Source organism: Phacochoerus africanus, chromosome 5 (genome assembly GCF_016906955.1).
Source record: "Phacochoerus africanus isolate WHEZ1 chromosome 5, ROS_Pafr_v1, whole genome shotgun sequence".
Lineage (NCBI taxonomy): Eukaryota > Metazoa > Chordata > Mammalia > Artiodactyla > Suidae > Phacochoerus > Phacochoerus africanus.
The window spans coordinates 105,276,899-105,295,655 of NC_062548.1; the positions used below are offsets into that span (position 1 = coordinate 105,276,899).

Genomic DNA, 18,757 nt, shown 5'->3' on the forward strand with positions numbered 1-18,757 from the left:
ATATGGAGGTTCCCAGGCTAGGGGTCTAATCGGAGCTGTAGCCGCCTGCCTACGCCAGAGCCACAGCAACGAGGGATCCGAGCCGCATCTTCGAGCTACACCACAGCTCACGGCAACACCAGATCCTTAACCCAATGAGCAAGGCCAGGGATCGAACCCACAACCTCATGGTTCCTGGTCGGATTCGTTAACCACTGAGCCACAACGGGAACTCCCTGGCTGGTTATCTTAACTCTGGCATCTACATGTCCTTGAATGCATGAACCCAACAGTCTAACATGGTTAACGCCTAGAAAGCAGGAAGTATGTCTACATAATACTGCTTTAATCAGCCTCATGTTGTAACAATAAGGAACTTCATAAATATCATTGATAATGGTGGATCCTGAATAAATTTCTATCTGTAAATTGTTCATTGCTGCCACATATTATATAAACTTGGCAAATTAAAAGATTTCCAGTCTTTTTTTTTTCTTTTTACAGCCAAACACGTGGCATATGGAATTTCCCAGGCTAGGGGTAGAATCAGAGCTGCAGCTGCCAGCCTATGCTACAGTCACAGCAACACCAGATCAGAGCTGCATCTGGAACCTATGCCGCAGCTTGTGGCAGCACCAGATCTTAACTCATGAGTGGGGCCAGGGATCAAAGCTGCACCCTGCAACGCCAGGGTTCTTAACCCACTGAGCCACAAAGGGAACTCCAAAAAGCCTTACTGACCATGTACACTTTCTGGTTGGTTTGTATATAGCATTTGTAACTGATTTTAAAGTTTTGGGGTTTTTTTTCATGAAGGATTTCTAGGGGACAAAACATTCTTTTTATTTTCAAAACACAACTGTCCTGTAAAGTATTAACCAACTTTGTGTTATCTGGCTATATTTTGAAAGATCGAGAGCTGTGGGCAAGCCCATTTAAACTTTGCAATGGGGAATGGTTGCCACTTGTGAACATTTTCTTTGTGTTTCTGTTAAGACTGGGCTAACACCTACTATTATCATTATCTCCTGCACAGTCCCAACAGAAATGATGCTTACAAAGTAGATTGTAAATAGTGTATTTGCAACAAGCATTTCCTGCTGCTAAAGACTTATGAACACCCTGCTTCATATCCTTGAGCAATTTGGAGATGATTAATCACCACTCTTGCTTAGAGGATGCAAATATAAGCAACTAGGGAAAATGCATTTATTGATATTAATGGGATTTATTTCAGATTTTTTTGTAAGTGTTCAGTCTCCCTAGTTATGGTGAGACTAGAACTCTCAGACCCTTTTGTTCCAGGGAAATGACTATGTCCTTATCTCTATGCCTTTGTTCATATTGTTTCCCCAACCTGGATGCCCCCATTCTTCCATTATTTCTATATCTGTCAAAATCCTTTCATATGCACCTACTCTGTGATACCTTCTTCCCACCCTAACCCCAGTCCAAATCCCCCTTCCCTAAGTTCTCATAGCAATGTTCTTGTATCACTGCACAATGTTTTTTTTCTATTTTGCTTTCTAATTCTTCATCTCACACAGAATTTTATGTTTCTTGAAGGACTTTCACCTATGTCATTCTGATTTTTCCCTCTCTCTCTTTTTTTTTTTTTCTTTTTAGGGCTGCAACATATGGAAGTTCCCAGCATATGGAAGTTCCCAGCCTAGGGGTCGAACTGGAGCTACAGCTGCCAGCCTATGACACAGCCACGGCAACACAGGATCCGAGCTACATCTGCAACCTACATCACAGCTCATGGCAATGCCAGATCCTTAACTCACTGAGCAAGGTCAGGGATCTAACCCGCATCCTCACAGATAGTAGTTGGGTTTGTTGCCACTGAGTCACAACAGGAACTCCTCTCTCTCGCTCTCTCAATACAGCCCCTCATGATGCTTTGCACATAGTAAACATACAGTAAATAATAACTGACAGATCATAGCAGCCATAATGTACTCAGTCAAAGAGCATTAAGTACTACCCTTATACTAAGTACTCCCTGGCTTGTGCCAGATTCTGAAATTAGAAGAGAATAATAAGGACAAGTAATAATGAAGGAGACACACACACACACACACACACACACACAATTACAACACACTGTGATAAATGCCCTGATAAAAATATCCAAAATAACATGAAAGTACAAAAGAGAGACTGATTCCAGTAGGGGGAGTCCAGACAGACTTTACAGAAAATGCAAGCTCCAAACTTCAACTGAAAGAAAGAGAGGAATCCACCAAGTGACAGGGGCGTGGTGGGTGTGAATGGCAGTAAAAGGAAAGGGGGAGTTCCTGTCGTGGCTCAGGGATTGTATTAAGAGAGAGAAAGAGGAGTTCCTGTTGTGGGTCAACGGCAACGGACCCAACTAGTATCCATGAGGATGCGAGTTCAATACCTGGCCCTACTCAGTGGGGAATGTGGCATTGCTGTGAGCTGTGGTTTAGGTCACAGTCTTGGATCCCATGTTGCTGAGGCTGTGGTGTAGGCCGGTAGCTACAGCTCCAGTTTGACCCCTAGCCTGGGAACTTCAGTATGCCACAGGTGCAGCCCTAAAAAAATAAATAAATAAATGGTAATCATGTGTGAAAAAGTCATGGAAATGGGAAAAGGATGGTGATGGGGCAGATGGGTAGGGGTCCTATGATTGGAGCCTTGGGCAGGTAGTGGTGAGGGGGTTGGGGAGAGATGGGCTGGAGAGATATAGAGCCAGGTTGTGAAATATTTTCTACGCCAGGCTAAGGCGCTTCCCCTTGATCCAGCAGGTGGGAGACCTGTCTTGGGTTTTGCAGCAGGAGAGAAAGTGGATCTGACCTGGGTTTTAGAACGATCATGCTGCGGCCAACAGCTCAACTGACCATCATTTTTGGCTTTGGCTTCAATTTCCCACCCTGGCACTGGTGTTTCACTGTACTCTGAGGAATTTAGAGCAAATGAGGATGAGTTCCCAGGAACTGTTAATTCCCTTTAACACAGTCCAAAGCAGTCGAATTCTCAGAACATAAATTTACTTTGCATACTTTCACGTAGGCAATCACAGTAAAATAAATGTTGTTAATTAGTGTTGGTCTTAAAGACTAACAGCATTTAATTTCTTCCCCCTTCCCCATGAAATAGTATTGCACTTATAAGGAGCTGGAAAGGAAGGGAATGGCAAGGGAAATGTATGAATAAAGCAATCACAGTAGTTTAATTAAGTGAAACTCTGCCAGCTGCTGTGAATGTGACCCAGTCTTATTTTGTTTCTATTCCAATCATCCTTTCTAAAGAAAGAGAAACGAGCCTAGTAAGAATCTTCCTACACCCCTCTCTCCCCATACACACACCCCCCGCGTGCGCCCACACACACACACATTTGCACATGCACACTCTTAGGCAAACTAGACCTAAATGAAATCGTTTTTTCAGATCAACAGTAAGAGGCAAAGGGAGTAGTTGGCAGTGACCCTCTGAGCCTTGCTAACAGCACCGAAAGTGCTTTATGGATCCTGCAGGGAGTGGAAATATCCCAAAGCTTCCAAAACCAGGAAAAAAGCAGTGGGGGAGGAAGGATGCTCTAATTCTCAATGGGTTCTGCCACCCTTCGGCTAATCTTAAAGAGCAGGGAGGGGCCTTGCTATGAACTGAAAACCCTAATTTCCTTAAATACCATGCTCTGTTTTTCAGGACCCCAGTCCTTAACAGCCCAGAGTACAAAGATCTCATTCCAAATAGCCAGCTTCCTTTTTCCAGTCCTTTGAGGGGAAATAATCAGCCTGTTCATTTTAACTGCTGACTTATCTCCAGCCAGTGAGAGCAACAGTTCAAGTCTGGACTGGAAAGTCAGACCTCCCAGGTTCTGATCTTTAATCCACAACTTTCTGTGTGCTTTGGGGGCAAACCACTTACCCTCTAGGCCTTGAGTCGCTCCAAAAGTTTGTGAGGTTGAAGTAATATAATGGGTGTGTCTGGCACCAAATAAGGACCTCGTAAATATTAGCAACAACAGCAACAAGTGTCAGCAAGACCTAATTACCTACTACTTGTTATCTAGTAATACTAATTAGTGTGAATTGGTTTATCAAGTTGCTTTAGCAATAGAATTGTAGAGGGAGTTCCCATCATGGCACAGCGGGGAATGAATCCATGAGGATTTGGTTTGATCCCTGGCCTCATTCAGTGGGTTGAGGATCCCGTGCTGCTGAGAGCTGGGGTGTAGGTTGCAGACATGGCTCGGATCCCGCCTGTGGCTATGGCATGGGCTGGCAGTGTAGCTCCAATTTGACCTCTAGCCTGGGAACTTCCATATGCCATGGGTGCGGCCCTAAAAAGCAAAAGCAAAAAAAAAAAAAAAAAGTCAAAGAACACTAAATCCAACTTTTCCTTCAGAAAAGGAAACTGAAGTTCAGTGATCTACCCTTGAATTCCTGCCTCTTTAGTGATCAAACAGGACCCAGAGCCCAGAGTTACTGATTCTAGTTAAGTGCCCTTTCCACAGTGTCATGCTTTGCGCTGTAAGAAAAGAACTGAAAACCACAGAAGGTCACTGAGTACCTGAGAGGCTCAGGTCAGTTATATACTCAGCTCCTATATATTGGAGTGCAGTAGACAGTGCTGTGCTTAGGGTTAGGATGTCCAGCTGAGTTTTCTCAAAACTGAGGGGGTTCCAGGGACATAGCACTTTGAGTTCTAAAACCAGGACAGTGGCAGGTAAACCGGGCAGTTGGTCACCTCACTTAAGGCAGACCCTTGATAACTATTTATGGAACAGGGGAATGTATGTCTCCTAAGTACCAGTTTAGTTTTCTGTATGAAGGTGCTGGCTTATGCTGGGACAGGGAGACATGCATGAAAAAGAGAAAGGGGAGGGGGGTCTGGCCCCTTGGGTCAACAATGAGAAGTCTGGTTGTCCAGAAAACTGTATCTTCTTGGTCTCTCAAAAATGGATCCCTTGTGAGAAAAGAAAAACTGAAAAGTAAAGATGAACCATGATGGACTCTGTCTAAAGGAAAAAGACAGAAGATTAGCCAATAAAACACAGCCACAGCCGGGGGCTGGCAGGCCCTGGCTCATTTTTTCTTGAGGCCCCCTTCTTAGCTGAGGTCTGGGAATGAGGCTGGGGCTCTCTCTAAATGTGGACAGGGACATCTGCTCTGTTCCAGAGCAGGGACACCCGGTGTCTGCACCTCCAAGGGCTGCACGGCACAGCTAAAACTAGGAGAAAAAGCTTCAAACCTGGAGAACTAACACTGTCTGAGAGATAGAAATGGAAGGAGAGAAGGAAAAATACAGCCAGCCAACTGCTTTCAGAATAATTAAAGGATTCTTATACTATGAGTCACAGGCAGTGTAGAGAGACGGTCAGGAAGTACAAAGCAATATTTCAGGGCCCAAGATTTTGCTGTGCATAAACACCCATCACTGTCCTTCCAAAACAAAATGGTGTTTCCCTGAAATCTAGTGCTGCATTAAACTGGTAAAATAAGTGCCTTCCCGCCGCAATTTATATAAATTGTATATTAGCAATACGGTTTTTGTTCAGTCTGTGGGTTAAACCCTGAAACACATAGAAGTTATTTATTCCCTTTTTATTTATAATAGTTTACTACCCAAACTCTACCTGATGGTGAGAGGTAATAATCATGCCCACTGATAATTTTTAATTTCTTTTTGGAAAGTTTCCACTTCTACCAAACACTCTTTCAAATGATCCTAGGCAAATCATAGCCCTCCTCTGGACCTGAGCCTTGTCCTCAATTTAAAGAGCTTCTTCCTGTTTTCCCATTCTATTCTATGACAATGGAATAATGGAAATATTTTGCCTATACTCTCAACACAGCATTGAGGCTCCGACTAGTCTCAGACTGTTCTTAGAACTTAGATCTATAACAGACCCAGGAAAAGATGAATGGGACAGATGCCTCGACCTCCTAGAAGCTAGATTTAGGAGCCCAGCAGAGATTTGCCAGAATTAATCAGACCAACCCTCCAAACACCAGACATGTATAAAGGGCAGGACTTGGAGTTCCTATCGTAGCTCAGTGGTTAACGAATCTGACTAGGAACCATGAGGATGCAGGTTCAATCCCTGGCCTCGCTCAGTGGGTTAAGGATCTGACATTGCCGTGAGCTGTGGTGTAGGTCGCAGACACAGCTCGGATCCCATGCTGTGGTGGCTGTGGTGTAGGCCATCAGCTACAGCTCCGATTCAACACCTAGCCTGGGAACCTCCATATGCCTTGGATACAGCCCTAAAAAGAAAAACAAAATAAATAAATAAATAAATAAATAAATAAAGGGCCAGACTATCCACCTGGTCTCCATCCAATAACTTTACTTGTTTCTGTTGCCAATTCACAAACAAGTTATACTTGCAGCTGGACCAAGATCACTGAACCAGAAAGAATAAAGTCCATATGTCCCATGATGAAAATTGGCAGCAAGTCTGGGATTTCCTTCCGCAGCAAGGCTGTGGGTATGGATGCTTTCAACCTAAAATCAACTCACTAGGACTATACCTGTTGTTCATTTCCCACTCTCATCAATAGTAGGCTTTTTCTGATCTGCCACTACTGCTTTTCCTGATGCTTAACTAACTGTACTAAGCAGGGCAAAGTGTAGATAAAATTTAATAGCGATAGAGTCTGTCTGAAAGATCCCCTCTCTTTCTCTCTGAGCATGATTTTGGCCATGTCTGTACCTCCTCCTGCTGCCTGAAGGTCAATAGGACACTACAACCTGGGCACCCCAGCTAGAATTGCCACTTCCATGGTATTAGCTCTAGCCCTTTCCAAAACCACGTTCCAATTCTTTGGAGTTACCTCTCTCTGTCCTATTATTTTCAGGGCCTTTACAGCCACCAAGCTAATGAATCTTAGTTAATTTAAACGCTAGTAAGGGATTCTGGTGTATTTGCACCTTAAGTCCCTCATTTTTTTTTTTTTTTGGCCTTTTATATTTTCTAGGGCTGCACCCAGGGCATATGGAGGTTCCCAGGCTATGGGTCTAATTGGAGCCATAGCTGCCAGCCTATGCTACAGCCACAGCAACGAAGGATCCGAACCGAGTTTGCAACCTACACCACAGCTCAAGGCAACACCAGATCCTTAACCCACTGAGAAACCTCATGGTTCCTAGTCAGATTAGTTAACCACTGAGCCATGACAGAAACTCCTAAGTCCTTCACTTTTGTTAAATCAGGAAAGTTATATAATAGTGGAACCAATGTCTTATCCAAAATGCTCTTCTGAAAGTAGCAGAGCTGGGATTCAAAGTGGTCTGGCTCTAGGTCCAGTTTTCCCACCACAGCAAATAGATGGAGCTGCACTCAAAGACATTTTTTTCTTTCTTTCTTTTTGTCTTTTTCTAGGGACGCATCTGCAGCATATGGAGGTTCCCAGGCTAGGGGTCTAATCGGAGCTGAAGCCACCGGCCTATGCCACAGCCACAGCAACATCAGATCCCAGCGACCTACACCACAGCTCACAGCAACACTAGATCCTTAACCCACTGAGCAAGGCCAGGGTTCGAACCCTCAACCTCATGGTTCCTAGTCGGATTGGCTAACCACTGAGCCACAATGGGAACTCCTTTTCTTTCTTGTTTGTTTTCATTTTTGGCTGCTCTGAGGCATCTGGAGCTCCCGGGCCAGGGATCAGATCCTAGCCACAGTCACAACATAAGCCAAAGCTTCGGCAACACTGGTCTTTAACTCTTTGTGTGGGCCCTGGGATTGAACCTGCATTCTGGCACTCCTAAGACACTGCTGATCTTGTTGCACCACAGCGGGAGCTCCAAAGATATTTTTTCTTAAGATGTGCTAGCTGTTTTTGATCTGAGGTCCTCAGTCTTTCTCTACTAATGCCTTATTTTGAGGTGCGCAACTGAGCAAGTAAAATCTGGTAACTCTTGACAATATTCTCCAGGGGAACTCTCTGCTCTCTATAGGAGATCCATGATGTCAAATATAAAATAGAACATTGCTTCAATTGCCTTTATCCTGAGGGTCAATCCCTATACTGTGACAACTCTGAACAAGAACTATCTTCCACATCTGGTTGCATATACTTCTCTAGATCACCACCCAAGATACAAACAACCCTAAGGACTTCTGAGGACATTTCCAGCCAACTGAGCAGAACATTTCCCAGACTGTCAAATGAAGTAGAGAGATATCAGAACAATCTGAATAAATAATTATAGTCAAATAATTCCTGGCTCCATAAGCCATGATGGTAGAAGAGGATCATTCTGTATTCTCCCCAGCTCTTTAAGGCATTCTCTAAGTCCCAACAGCTAGATACCAGACTGATAATGTAGAGAATGTTGCCCCTTTATTTTTGTTGAGAAGAAGGTCTGGCAATTTAGCAAGTGCAGTTGCATGAAACAGAAAGCAGAATTTGTCTTAAGAGAGTCTAGGGAAGTTTTGTCCGTAAGAAATGCTAGTATATTTCTTAGAGCAAGTTGTTTTGGTTTTCTTTTCCCTTATGTATACAAAGATCTAATGAATTACTTGGGAAAAGAAGTCAAAGCCTGGGGTGAGTGGTAGAGAAACCATTCTGTAACTTTTGCCTTTTTCTACCTCCACTTTAAATTTTCTTCACTTTTCTTTCATTAGAGATAGGAAAGAGATTTATAAATCTAAAAGAATTTAAGATACAAATGTCTTAGAAAGTCTCCTTCAATGATTATGTAAAATATGAAAATGCTGCATAAACTTAGAAGTCAGAGCTGCTAAGAGAGAATCCAATTGGTATTAGGATTCATTATAAACTAAAAGTCAAGAGACCAAGAGCTTAGGATAAAATGGCAGGTGGGATATACAGTGTCAGTGGGTTGCTGTGGTCATGAGCAAGCAAAAGATGCAGGAATCAAAAGATCAAGTATAAGAGGAAGGAGTGAGTAGGTCCATGGGTCACAGCAGACAAAGTCAGGAGCCAAGAGGTCAAGTCCATCCAAGGAATGACTCCAGGAAGCAGAGACCTTTCCAAGTGGGCCTCACCTTGGGACAAAGGTTCCATTCCACTTTATTTACAAATTCTGCCTACATAGAAAACAGCCTAGGGGTGAATCAATGAGCAAATGGATATTTCTAATGAAGGAAAAGGAAACAAAAAATAACGAACCCCAGAAGCCCACCAAACATGGCATACTCGCTTGGTTTTCACAGCTCTTTGAGAGAAAGTATGGCATATTTTCTGGTTGCTTCTCACCTTTTGTGCATTTTGCTATGTTTGGGGAGTTCCCTGCCTTATGAGTTTTGCCTCTCTAAAGTCAAGTCAGAAAATTTGCTTCCCCAGAGACCTTGGCAGCTAGAACACAGGCATAAAGCCTAGGATCTGCCACTAAGACGCTCCTAGGCAACAATTTAAGCAGAAAAGATGAGCCAGAGGAAGGAGGGGATGCCTGGAACCCATTTTCTGACAAGGGCAGTGGCAGAGGCATCCAGTATTCTGGGGTACCAGTTGTTGCAAGATCAGTTCCTGGCCCAGAAGAATCAGTGCTGGCAGAGTTGCAGCAGAGTGTACATTCCTGGCAGCCATTCTGTGCTCTGGGGGGAAGTAGGGTCAGTAGCTTCCTTATTGGACCACTTCTGAAGCATAGTTTCAGGCCTTGACCCCAAAAGCTTAGCCTCATGCCTGACTCTCTATGCCTGCCAACTACTCTGTGAGCTACCCAATATCTTTTCTACTTAATCAGCATGAGTCAGCTGCTGTTGCTATTAATTAAGAGCTCTGAGTGTTTAGAGATAAGTATTGCTACTATCTCTTCTTCCTGAATGAAGACCAAAATTGAAAAATGATTTGAAAAAAAAAAAACTAAACTAAAAGGAAAGAAGTAACTCTCCCAAGGGCATAAAGTTCATAAGTAGCAGAGGCAGAATTTGAAGCCAGGATTGTCTGACTGTAAAACTGGTGTTGCTTCCCATTTACAACTGGAAAAAGACCAGGGCAGGAGCACTTATGTGGGGTTGGGTAGAGAACAACTTCCATTTCCTCCAATTCCAGATACCTTAGTAGTTGGGATACCTTTTCTCTCTTTGCTTGTGCTCAGTCACTTTTCTGACTTAACTGTGTGCCAATAAGCATATGGACGATGCTAAAGATAAATCAGCACCACCAACTTCCATTGCTACCTTCAAATATTGCCGTTCACAGTTTGTAAGGGGTGGGACCACTGTCTGTGGATTGCTGAGGAGGTGGCCAACTGTTTGGGTTTTGTTTACCATTGCTTTTGATGAGTCACAGCAAGTTATGCATTATTCATAAACTTTAGGTTTGAAGAAAGTTCCCTTGTGCAATTTCTGCTCATTGGCTTCTCCAACCCAAGACTGAAACAAGTAGCAGCAGATCATGAAGTACATAACCCCACCTGCACTTTCTAATTGTGTAAACTAATACCCAGAGAACCAGACAGGTTGGAAGAGCAGGTTTTAATTCAGAGTTCTGCCATGTGTATTAAAAAATGAAAACTGGGCGTATTGATAGATACATAACAAACTGGAAATAATCCATTGGCACCTGAAAATTCCAATATCCCTTAAGGTGAAAAAAAAAATAAAAACAAAAAAGATCCTTAAGCAGGCGCTAGGAGTTAGAGCAGTTCAAACCAAAATGTGAAGTAGCAGAAATCTGTCTTTGAGCCCTCAAACTCCCATTCTTTCCTCTTTTATTCTTCTCATGGCGCTCCCCACTTTTCTACCCCTCAAAAACCTAGATTTAAATTCTGTCTCCCACCAAACTCCATTCAACAACCCACTCATTCACCTTCAAACCAAGGTACAAATGACTAACACCAATTTTAAAAATGACTCCTTTTTAAATTAGGCATTTATATAAAAACTCAGTCAAAATCTTAATTACAGGGACTACATTTTGGGATTTTTTTGGAGGGTCTAATTTATTAAGATTTATTTCTCTTACATTCTCCAATAACATAAGCAAATGCATATATATGTCATCTAATTTTACACAACAGCAGATTTAAAAAGATAGGAGAAGCCAAGAATTGACAATCTTTTTTTTTTCTTGAACCCAACTATCTTCCTGCTGAGTTTTTTGACACTTCCAAGAAAATGCCTATTCAAATGCCATGTTATCTTTTCCAGATCCCAAAAGAAGATGGTCAGTTTTACAACGTTTTATGAACAAAACTTGTATTCTTAAATTCCATATACAGCAATAATGGTATGACCAATGTCATTCATAAACTTAGATTCTGAAGCTAATGAAATGTTACATTAAAAGGAACAACATTTGAAAACAGCCCCAAAGAAGATAAACCTATGTTAACATATAGAAGAGGGACACAAAACAGGATACACTGTGTTCCCTAGAGCCGCACTCCAGCCCTCCACTACGTAGAAAGTTGACTGCTGTTTTTAATGGCAAAGTGAAGAATCTGCTTCACATCTCACTATGGGTGGGAGGAGCTGCTGGATCTGGGACTGGAACATGCCCTGGCCTTGACGCTTGTGCTAATACGGGTGGCAACTCTAGCTCAGGCTCTCTCAGCTTCATCTCTCAAAGTCTCCTCACACTGAGATGGGAAGCAAGTGGGGTCAGACTCCTGGATCTTGGTCAAAAATTCAAGCAATTTCATTTTGCTGGCTTCAGCAAGGACTCTTGGGCCCCATAGGAACTCATCATGTGGAAGATCACTGTTGCACACCTGGTGGTACTCTAGGTACCCCTTCCTCACTAAATCTTTGGTAATGAACTTTCTGGGATCCCTGAAGATGAAACGCTTCCTCCGAGAATGTCAGTCCATTGTATTCAGGACTTCCGAGATCTCCTCCTCAGTGGCATGATTGCCCTTCATGAAAATCATGCCCAGGATAATTATCAGGAGGCTAGTCTCGGGCCTGCCCTCATCACCACTGAGCCTGGCATCATAGGTGAGGCCTAGTTTGTTGACGAGAGCATAGCCATGGCTAGTGGGATCGACTTCCTTCACATCTACCCCAAAGACAAGCTCTAGGTGTGCAGAGGGCTCTCCGAGGACCTCAAGGAAGTCATCCTTGTGCTCTCTGATGACATCACTAATCTGTCTGCCTTTGTGATCGGCTCTCTTTTGATACTTTTGCAGCAGGAACTGCACCAACAAATTCACCTTCTCATCAAGAGGGTCTGTGGACAAGTTCTGAAGAGGACTCTGAAGAAAATGAACCACCCTCCTTTTCTTGTCTGCTGGAGCGCTCACCTGATTTGCTTGATAAGAAGGCTGTGGTGACAGCATAAGCTAAGCAGGCACTCCAAGGACCCTGGCAAGCACTAGGTGCCCCAGCAGCCAAAGCCTCCTCCAGGTTGCCAGGCATTAGAGAATGGGAGGAGGAGGGAGAAGCCTCCTCTGGATTCTCGGAGGCATGTGCAGCCCCCGGGCCCTGGACATGGTGTTTTCCCTGTCGGCAATGTGGAATCTCCCAACTCTGAGACATTCTCACTCTGGTCAGTGGTAGCAAGTGGGAATGTGAGCAGGAGGGTGTATAACAGAGGACCACAACCTTGACTCCTGGCAGAGTCTGAGACTCCTCCCTCCACTCACCTGAGGCAGCAGTCCTCAGAGAACGCCTCCCCCTCAACTTAAAGAGGCTGGAAGTCCTCCTTTGGCTGACAGGACGCTGCAACCCTCACACCAAGGCCTTCACCTTCCTCAGATTCCTTGACTCCTGGCAGGGTCTGGGATTCCCTCCTCTGCTCACCTGGGGCAGCAGTCCTCAGAACAGGCCTTACCTCCTTGACATCTGCAGGGCCTAGGACTCCTCTCTCTGCTGAAATTAGGCCTCCTCTTTCAGACCAAGATACTCACCATTCTTAGGCTTCCAAGGCAAAAGCCAGGGGAAGCCACCCCCTACCCCATCTCAGTTCATCTCCCCCCTGCCCACAACTCGGCTCATCCCAGATCTTGTAATGGAGTTTCCAGCCACCTCCACCTGCCCGCCTGGGTTGGGTGGTTCCCTCAGTCCTCACTTGGCATCTTCCCACAATTCCTGGAAGGGTCTGGGATACCTCCGTCCACTCAGTTGAGCCGGCAGTCCTCAGAGCAGGCCTCACTTTCCTTGACACTTGACCAGTCTTAGGACTCCACTTTTGGGGGATGGAGGCCTTGCCTGTCAGTACCGGCCGTCGCCAACCACCCTCCCAGGACTACATTTTGTAGTGGACATCAGTCATTTGTAGTTGCCCCCAAATCCTTTTTTTGATTCTCATACCAAAAATAATATTCTTCGATATATGCATAAAAAGTAGGTAAAAATTGTGATGGTCAGTTTTACGTGTCCATTTGACTGGGTCATGGGATGTCCAGATATTTGGTTTAAACATTATTTCTGAGTGTGTCTATGAGGGTGCTCTGGGATGAGATTAGCATTTGAGACTCAGTAAAGCTAACTGTCCTCCCCCATGTGGGTGAAAACCTAAGTAGAATAAAAGGCTGAGTTAGGAGTTCCTGTCGTGGCGCAGTGGTTAACGAATCCGACTAGGAACCATGAGGTTGCGGGTTCGGTCCCTGGCCTTGCTCAGTGGGTTAACGATCCGGCATTGCCGTGAGCTGTGGTGTAGGTTGCAGACGCGGCTCGGATCCTGCATTGCTGTGGCTCTGGCATAGGCCGGTGGCTACAGCTCCGATTGGACCCCTAGCCTGGGAACCTCCACATGCCGTGGGAGCGGCCCAAGAAATAGCAAAAAGACCCAAAAAAAAGAATAAAAGGCTGAGTGAGAAAAAATTCTTACTCACTGCCTGATGGTGTCTGAGCTGGGACATTGGTCTTCAGCCATCAGACTCAGACTAGAACTTTATCATTGACTATTCTGGGATTCTAGGTTACTACTGACTATAGATCTTGGGACCTCTTAGCTTCCAAATTCATATAAGCTAATTCCTTACAGTAAATCTCTAGAAGATAGATAGTCAGACAGACAGAGACAGATCCTATTGGTCTGTTTCTCTGAAGAACCCAGGCTAATACACATATGTATTCATTATAAAGTATTAGAAAATAATGAATCCTTGTTGACCTACCACCCAATTCAAGAAGTAAACTGCTATTGTTCTTCCCGTTTCCATTCTCCAGCCTCCTTATCAGATATCAAAAATATTTTTAACACCTTCTTAACATTTTGATAGTTCCTCACTCTGTAGATTCTGCCTATTCGACAACAAATAAACACATTAAAAAGTTGTATTTCCCAGTTCTTATGCAGGATGCCTAGGGTAACAGATATTCCACCCATCAGATGTACCTATAATTAGACTGATTCAAAACTAAGTTATACAGCAAAGAGGCAGGGCATGAAGCATATTTCTAGCACGGATCGGAACCAGCAGTGTGATGGCTTCCTGATCATAGCAGATGCCGTAACTCCTTCGGAAGGACATTTTGGAATGTGGAAACACACTCTGGGGTTCTTCCTGGAAGCTTACCAGCAGTCTGTTTCTCCTACCTCTATAATGATTCTTTAAGCACTTTATCCCCAAATAAATTCCTTTCTGTTTAATTAACCAGAGAAAATGCATTGACTACAACTAAAGAACTCTGACCAATACAAAAATTGGACTACACATGATCGCAAGCAACAGATTCAAGGACATGGAACATTTGATTGACCATGTGACCTATTTGGGTTTGAATTAAGTATTTGGGTATCATTAAATGATGGAACACTAGTTATCCATGGTATGTGAGGTAGTAAAACAGCAACATAAATGATTATCTTTTGTCATTTGGAATAAAGTGTCTACTGAAGCCAAAGTTTTGGCTTCCCATTTGATTGCTTTCCCACTTACACCACTATGTGGGGCTGAGGAATACAAGAAATGGGGGTTGGGATGGCTGCCTCTATAAGTATCCATGAGCTTTTAAAAATAAAGGCTTGGAATTCCCTGGTGGCTCAGTGGGTTAAGGATCCAGCATTGTCACTGCTGCAGCTCAAGTCATGGCTACGGCTCAGCTTCAATTCCTGGCCTGGGAACTTGTGCATGCTATGGATGCATCCAAAGATAAATAAATCAATAAATAGAGATAGGCTAAAGAATTTAAATCTCATATCAAGGTGCTGTTAGAGAATAGGTAGCTTCTAGAACTACTCTAAAAGAATTTCTTTTGTCTTATAGTCACAAGTTCATCATGGCCAAATGCAAAGCAAATGGAGAGTCAGATCTGGCGAGGTACTAAATTTCAATGTAGGTTGAATTCATGTCCTCACTAGATATCTTGGGTGAAAGTTAGGTCATTATTCAGGAAAGAGAGGGCCACAAGAATTGGAATGAAGGCATTTGAGAGGATCTAGATGATTCTGAGAACCCTCAAATTCTGCTGCACCTCTCTTACCAAAAGAAGTAGTTTGTCTCCCCTATCTGAAGATGCTTGTCTGGCCTCATAGAGACCTCATCTGAGATAGTTATCTCATACAGGAATTCCAGTTCTCACATCTTACACCTGTGACTCTTCATTTCCTGCAGACTTGTAACTGATTCCAGATCTAGCATGCCCTTAGGGGCCAATTTAGAAAGTCGAACATTGAAGGAAAAGATCCATAGGTCAAAAGAACTAGAAGATTTTGCTAAAATATTGGCAAAGCCTAGGGAATATATGGGGTATTCTACCAGAAACATAATTTTATGCACCAAATTATTAGCATGGGTCCACTAACCCGAGAGTCTGGATTCATTCTCCTTAGCCTGAGCCAATTGTTAACTCAGTTGTTTGAAATGTGGATTCCACCGTGGCCTATTGCTGAAGGAAGCTGAAACACTATGATTCCAGAGACTTAGGGAGATAAGAATGGTGGGATGGACTTATCATACACAACATCTAGCAAACACCGGAGCTAAGCCTAGCGAACACTCCCTTTTCTAAGGCATTGAGGAAAACATTGATGAAGAGAAAACCAAACCCCTTGAAGAGTGCTTTGTTGAATTTCTACTATACTCTGGGGATGAAGGTGGAGATATTGCTATTAAAGTTAGTTCCCTGGAGTTCCCGTTGTGGTGCAGTGGTTAACGAATCCGACTAGGAACCATGAGGTTTCAGGTTTGATCCCTGGCCTTGCTCAGTGGGTTAAGGATCCAGTGTTGCCGTGAGCTGTGGTGTAGGTCACAGAAACCTCTTGGATCCTGCAGTGCTGTCGCTGTGGCATAGGCCAGCAGTTGCAGCTCCAATTGGACCCCTAGCCCGGGAACCTCCATATGCCGCGGAAGGCGGCCCTAGAAAAGGCAAAAAGGCAAAATAAATAAATAAATAAATAAGTTAGTTCCCTGATTTCAGCAGGGCTGATGGATGTCCAAAGGGGCAGACACTAAATAGCAGGATTTAACTGCTAGAAACAGAATAGATGTGATTATTGTAATAGCAGAATGACTTGACTTGCAGGGATCTTTTGATGGTGGCTAATTGATCACTATGTTTCTATAAACTGAACTAGATGGGCAGCCTCTGAAGGATATACTTGACCTGTAAAACTGAAAAAATTCTAAGCCTGATGAACCTAGACTTAAATCATCATTCCTGACTTAAATCATCATTGGAGAATCATGGCCTGTCTTTCAACATCCAGACTCTCAGTTCAATGAATGAAAAGGAAAAACCTTGAGGAAGGACCTGGTAAGAACATTGTAAGAACCTATGAAAATCTTCTACTCCTTCACCTGCATACATTTACCAAAAAAACTGTGTACTAGATAAAGGGAACTACCTAGACTTTTCACAAACTATCAACATGGCTTTGGATTTATGCTAACCCCTAGGGAACCAGCATGTCACTCTTTTCCCCACACACACACTCAGAGCAGAGCCTTATATATGGGGATCCTGTGATAAATGGAGTTTGAGTTCAAGTCTATCTCATGGTGGGAGCAAAGTTTCTATTAATCCAACCTCTGGTTATTTGCTCCAGTTCCCAAACTACAGTCTGAATGAATAAATCAAGTATATAGCAGAATCTTCAAATTGACTTCCTGACCCAAAGTAAGTACAACTGGGACCATCCCCTTCTAACAAAAGAGTAAACCAAAAGCAATGCTTATTTTTGAGAGGATTCTGGAAACAAGAGTCATCATCAAAGAAAACTAAAGGAATGCTGATTTCTATTACTTCCTCATTTAACTCACCTGCTTAACACGTGCAGTGACTAGATGGATGGTGGAGCATGATAGTGGCTTATCAAAAGCTGAATCAGCAACTTCTGTTGCTGCTGCTCTTCCTGGAGATGTCTGTGCTGGAGCAAATTGACAGTACTCTGGCCATCCAGTATGCAGTTATGAAGTCTACAAATGCTTTTTTTCTCTATTGTAATAAGCCTAAAATACCAGAAGCAACTTGCTTTCATGCACAGGCACAACACCTTCATGTCCTGCCTCTAAGCTACGCCAATCCTCTTTGCTTCTACTACGTGTGAGAAAAAGGACTTCTGTCTTGTATAAGTATTATTATTAGTCTCCTGTACTAATGGCTAAACAAAGCTCCTAACAGACGTATGGACCATGTTGAAATTCACACCGTAGTCAATGGATATGGAAAAGATTTGGAGACATTTGGGCTTTTCCTATTTAATAAATGCCCAAGAATGTGACTTCAGAGTCAGATTATTTTTCTCGGAAGCAATCTGAAAGACTGTCTTGACTGTAACAGTCCACATGCTTCTGGTTCACATGCAATCAATTTAGGTGGGAGATCAATCAAACATCCTAAGTTTTGGGGGGGGCTTTTAATCCATCAAAGTGGTGGTTAGGGTGAATTGACCAGTTCCATAGAATTGATGAGTCAATTCTAACCAAGCCCTGAATAGAGTCAGTCTGTGAGACTCAGCTGCTCTTGATTAACAAAATGTCCTCATTTCCACCATATAATAGCAATCTTTAAAGTTTGGGGGTTTTTAATGTAGACACAGCCACACATATTCCTTTCCATTGGTTCTGGAACCAATACAGAATTTGCTAGTTTGACTGAAAGCTTAGTCTCTCTAGACCTCAGTAGTCAAAGAATAATAACACTACATTCACTATAAATTCCATCAGTAGAGGAGTTATAAAGATGAATGAGGCAACATTGGGCCAATTTCCTGTTTTATGTAAATCTAAAACAAAGTCAGAGTCACATGGGATTAGAACGACAGGCGCTATTTTTTAGATTCCCAGAAGAAAGTCACTTATCAACAAAACTTGGCACAATTTTGAAACATAACAGCATCCATCTTATTGGCCCATTGACTTTCTGTAGTACATTGTGGTGCTTCCCTTATTATTTTACATCCAGAGCCCCAGAAAGATTAATGTTACAAGTTAAGCAAACAGTGGGATATTTACAGCTTAGTTGGTGCATATTAAAGTTCTTTCCTAAGTCCAGCTTCCTGAGGACCCTAGGAGAAGGTCACACATGTGCCTGGAGTATACTTTCCATAATGTTTAGTCCACAGATTAATGTCCATGTTCAAAAGCAGGAAAGATGAGAAAAAGCTACCATTTGTCATTCGGAGCAGGGGTGTAGAGTGGTGAATCAATTTAGGGAATATACTGTCTATGAATAAGAAAAAAGATCTGTACCCAGCTCTGGGTCAGAAACAAGCCTTGATTTAATACATGAGAAGGCAGCGGTAAAATATCACTTCCAAAGGGATCTGATGGTTTCTCAATTTTCAAAATATCATCTCCACCAAGAAGTCTTGTGGAGAATGTCAGATAGAGGATGCTAAAGCCACTGAGGCCCTTGAGAAGCTTTATTTCTGTGACACTGGGGAAGAAGGGAGTGAATTCTAGGTGATGCTGTAAACTGATTATCATGGGACCCTTTTTCAGATCT

At 43.1% G+C, this 18,757-nt stretch overlaps 1 protein-coding gene across 1 annotated transcript; it reads right to left on the reverse strand.

Annotated features, from left to right (window-relative positions):
• Positions 1 to 11,724: 11,724 nt before the first annotated feature.
• LOC125128478 (melanoma-associated antigen B16-like) lies at positions 11,725 to 12,400 on the reverse strand. The gene is made up of 2 exons (XM_047782810.1): positions 12,166 to 12,400; positions 11,725 to 12,092 (listed from the first exon to the last, which is right to left on the reverse strand). Exons 1-2 carry the CDS (start codon positions 12,398 to 12,400, stop codon positions 11,725 to 11,727), a joined length of 603 nt encoding a protein of 200 aa, XP_047638766.1.
• Positions 12,401 to 18,757: the final 6,357 nt, after the last annotated feature.

Excerpts from the sequence above, each read along its gene's own strand:
- LOC125128478 (XM_047782810.1), bottom strand. The coding sequence starts at position 12,400 with ATGTCTCAGAGTTGGGAGATTCCACATTGCCGACAGGGAAAACACCAT. Across the intron at positions 12,093-12,165 it reads CTTCTTATCAAGCAAATCAG|ACCCTCTTGATGAGAAGGTG; the intron begins GTGAGCGCTCCA and ends ACTTGTCCACAG.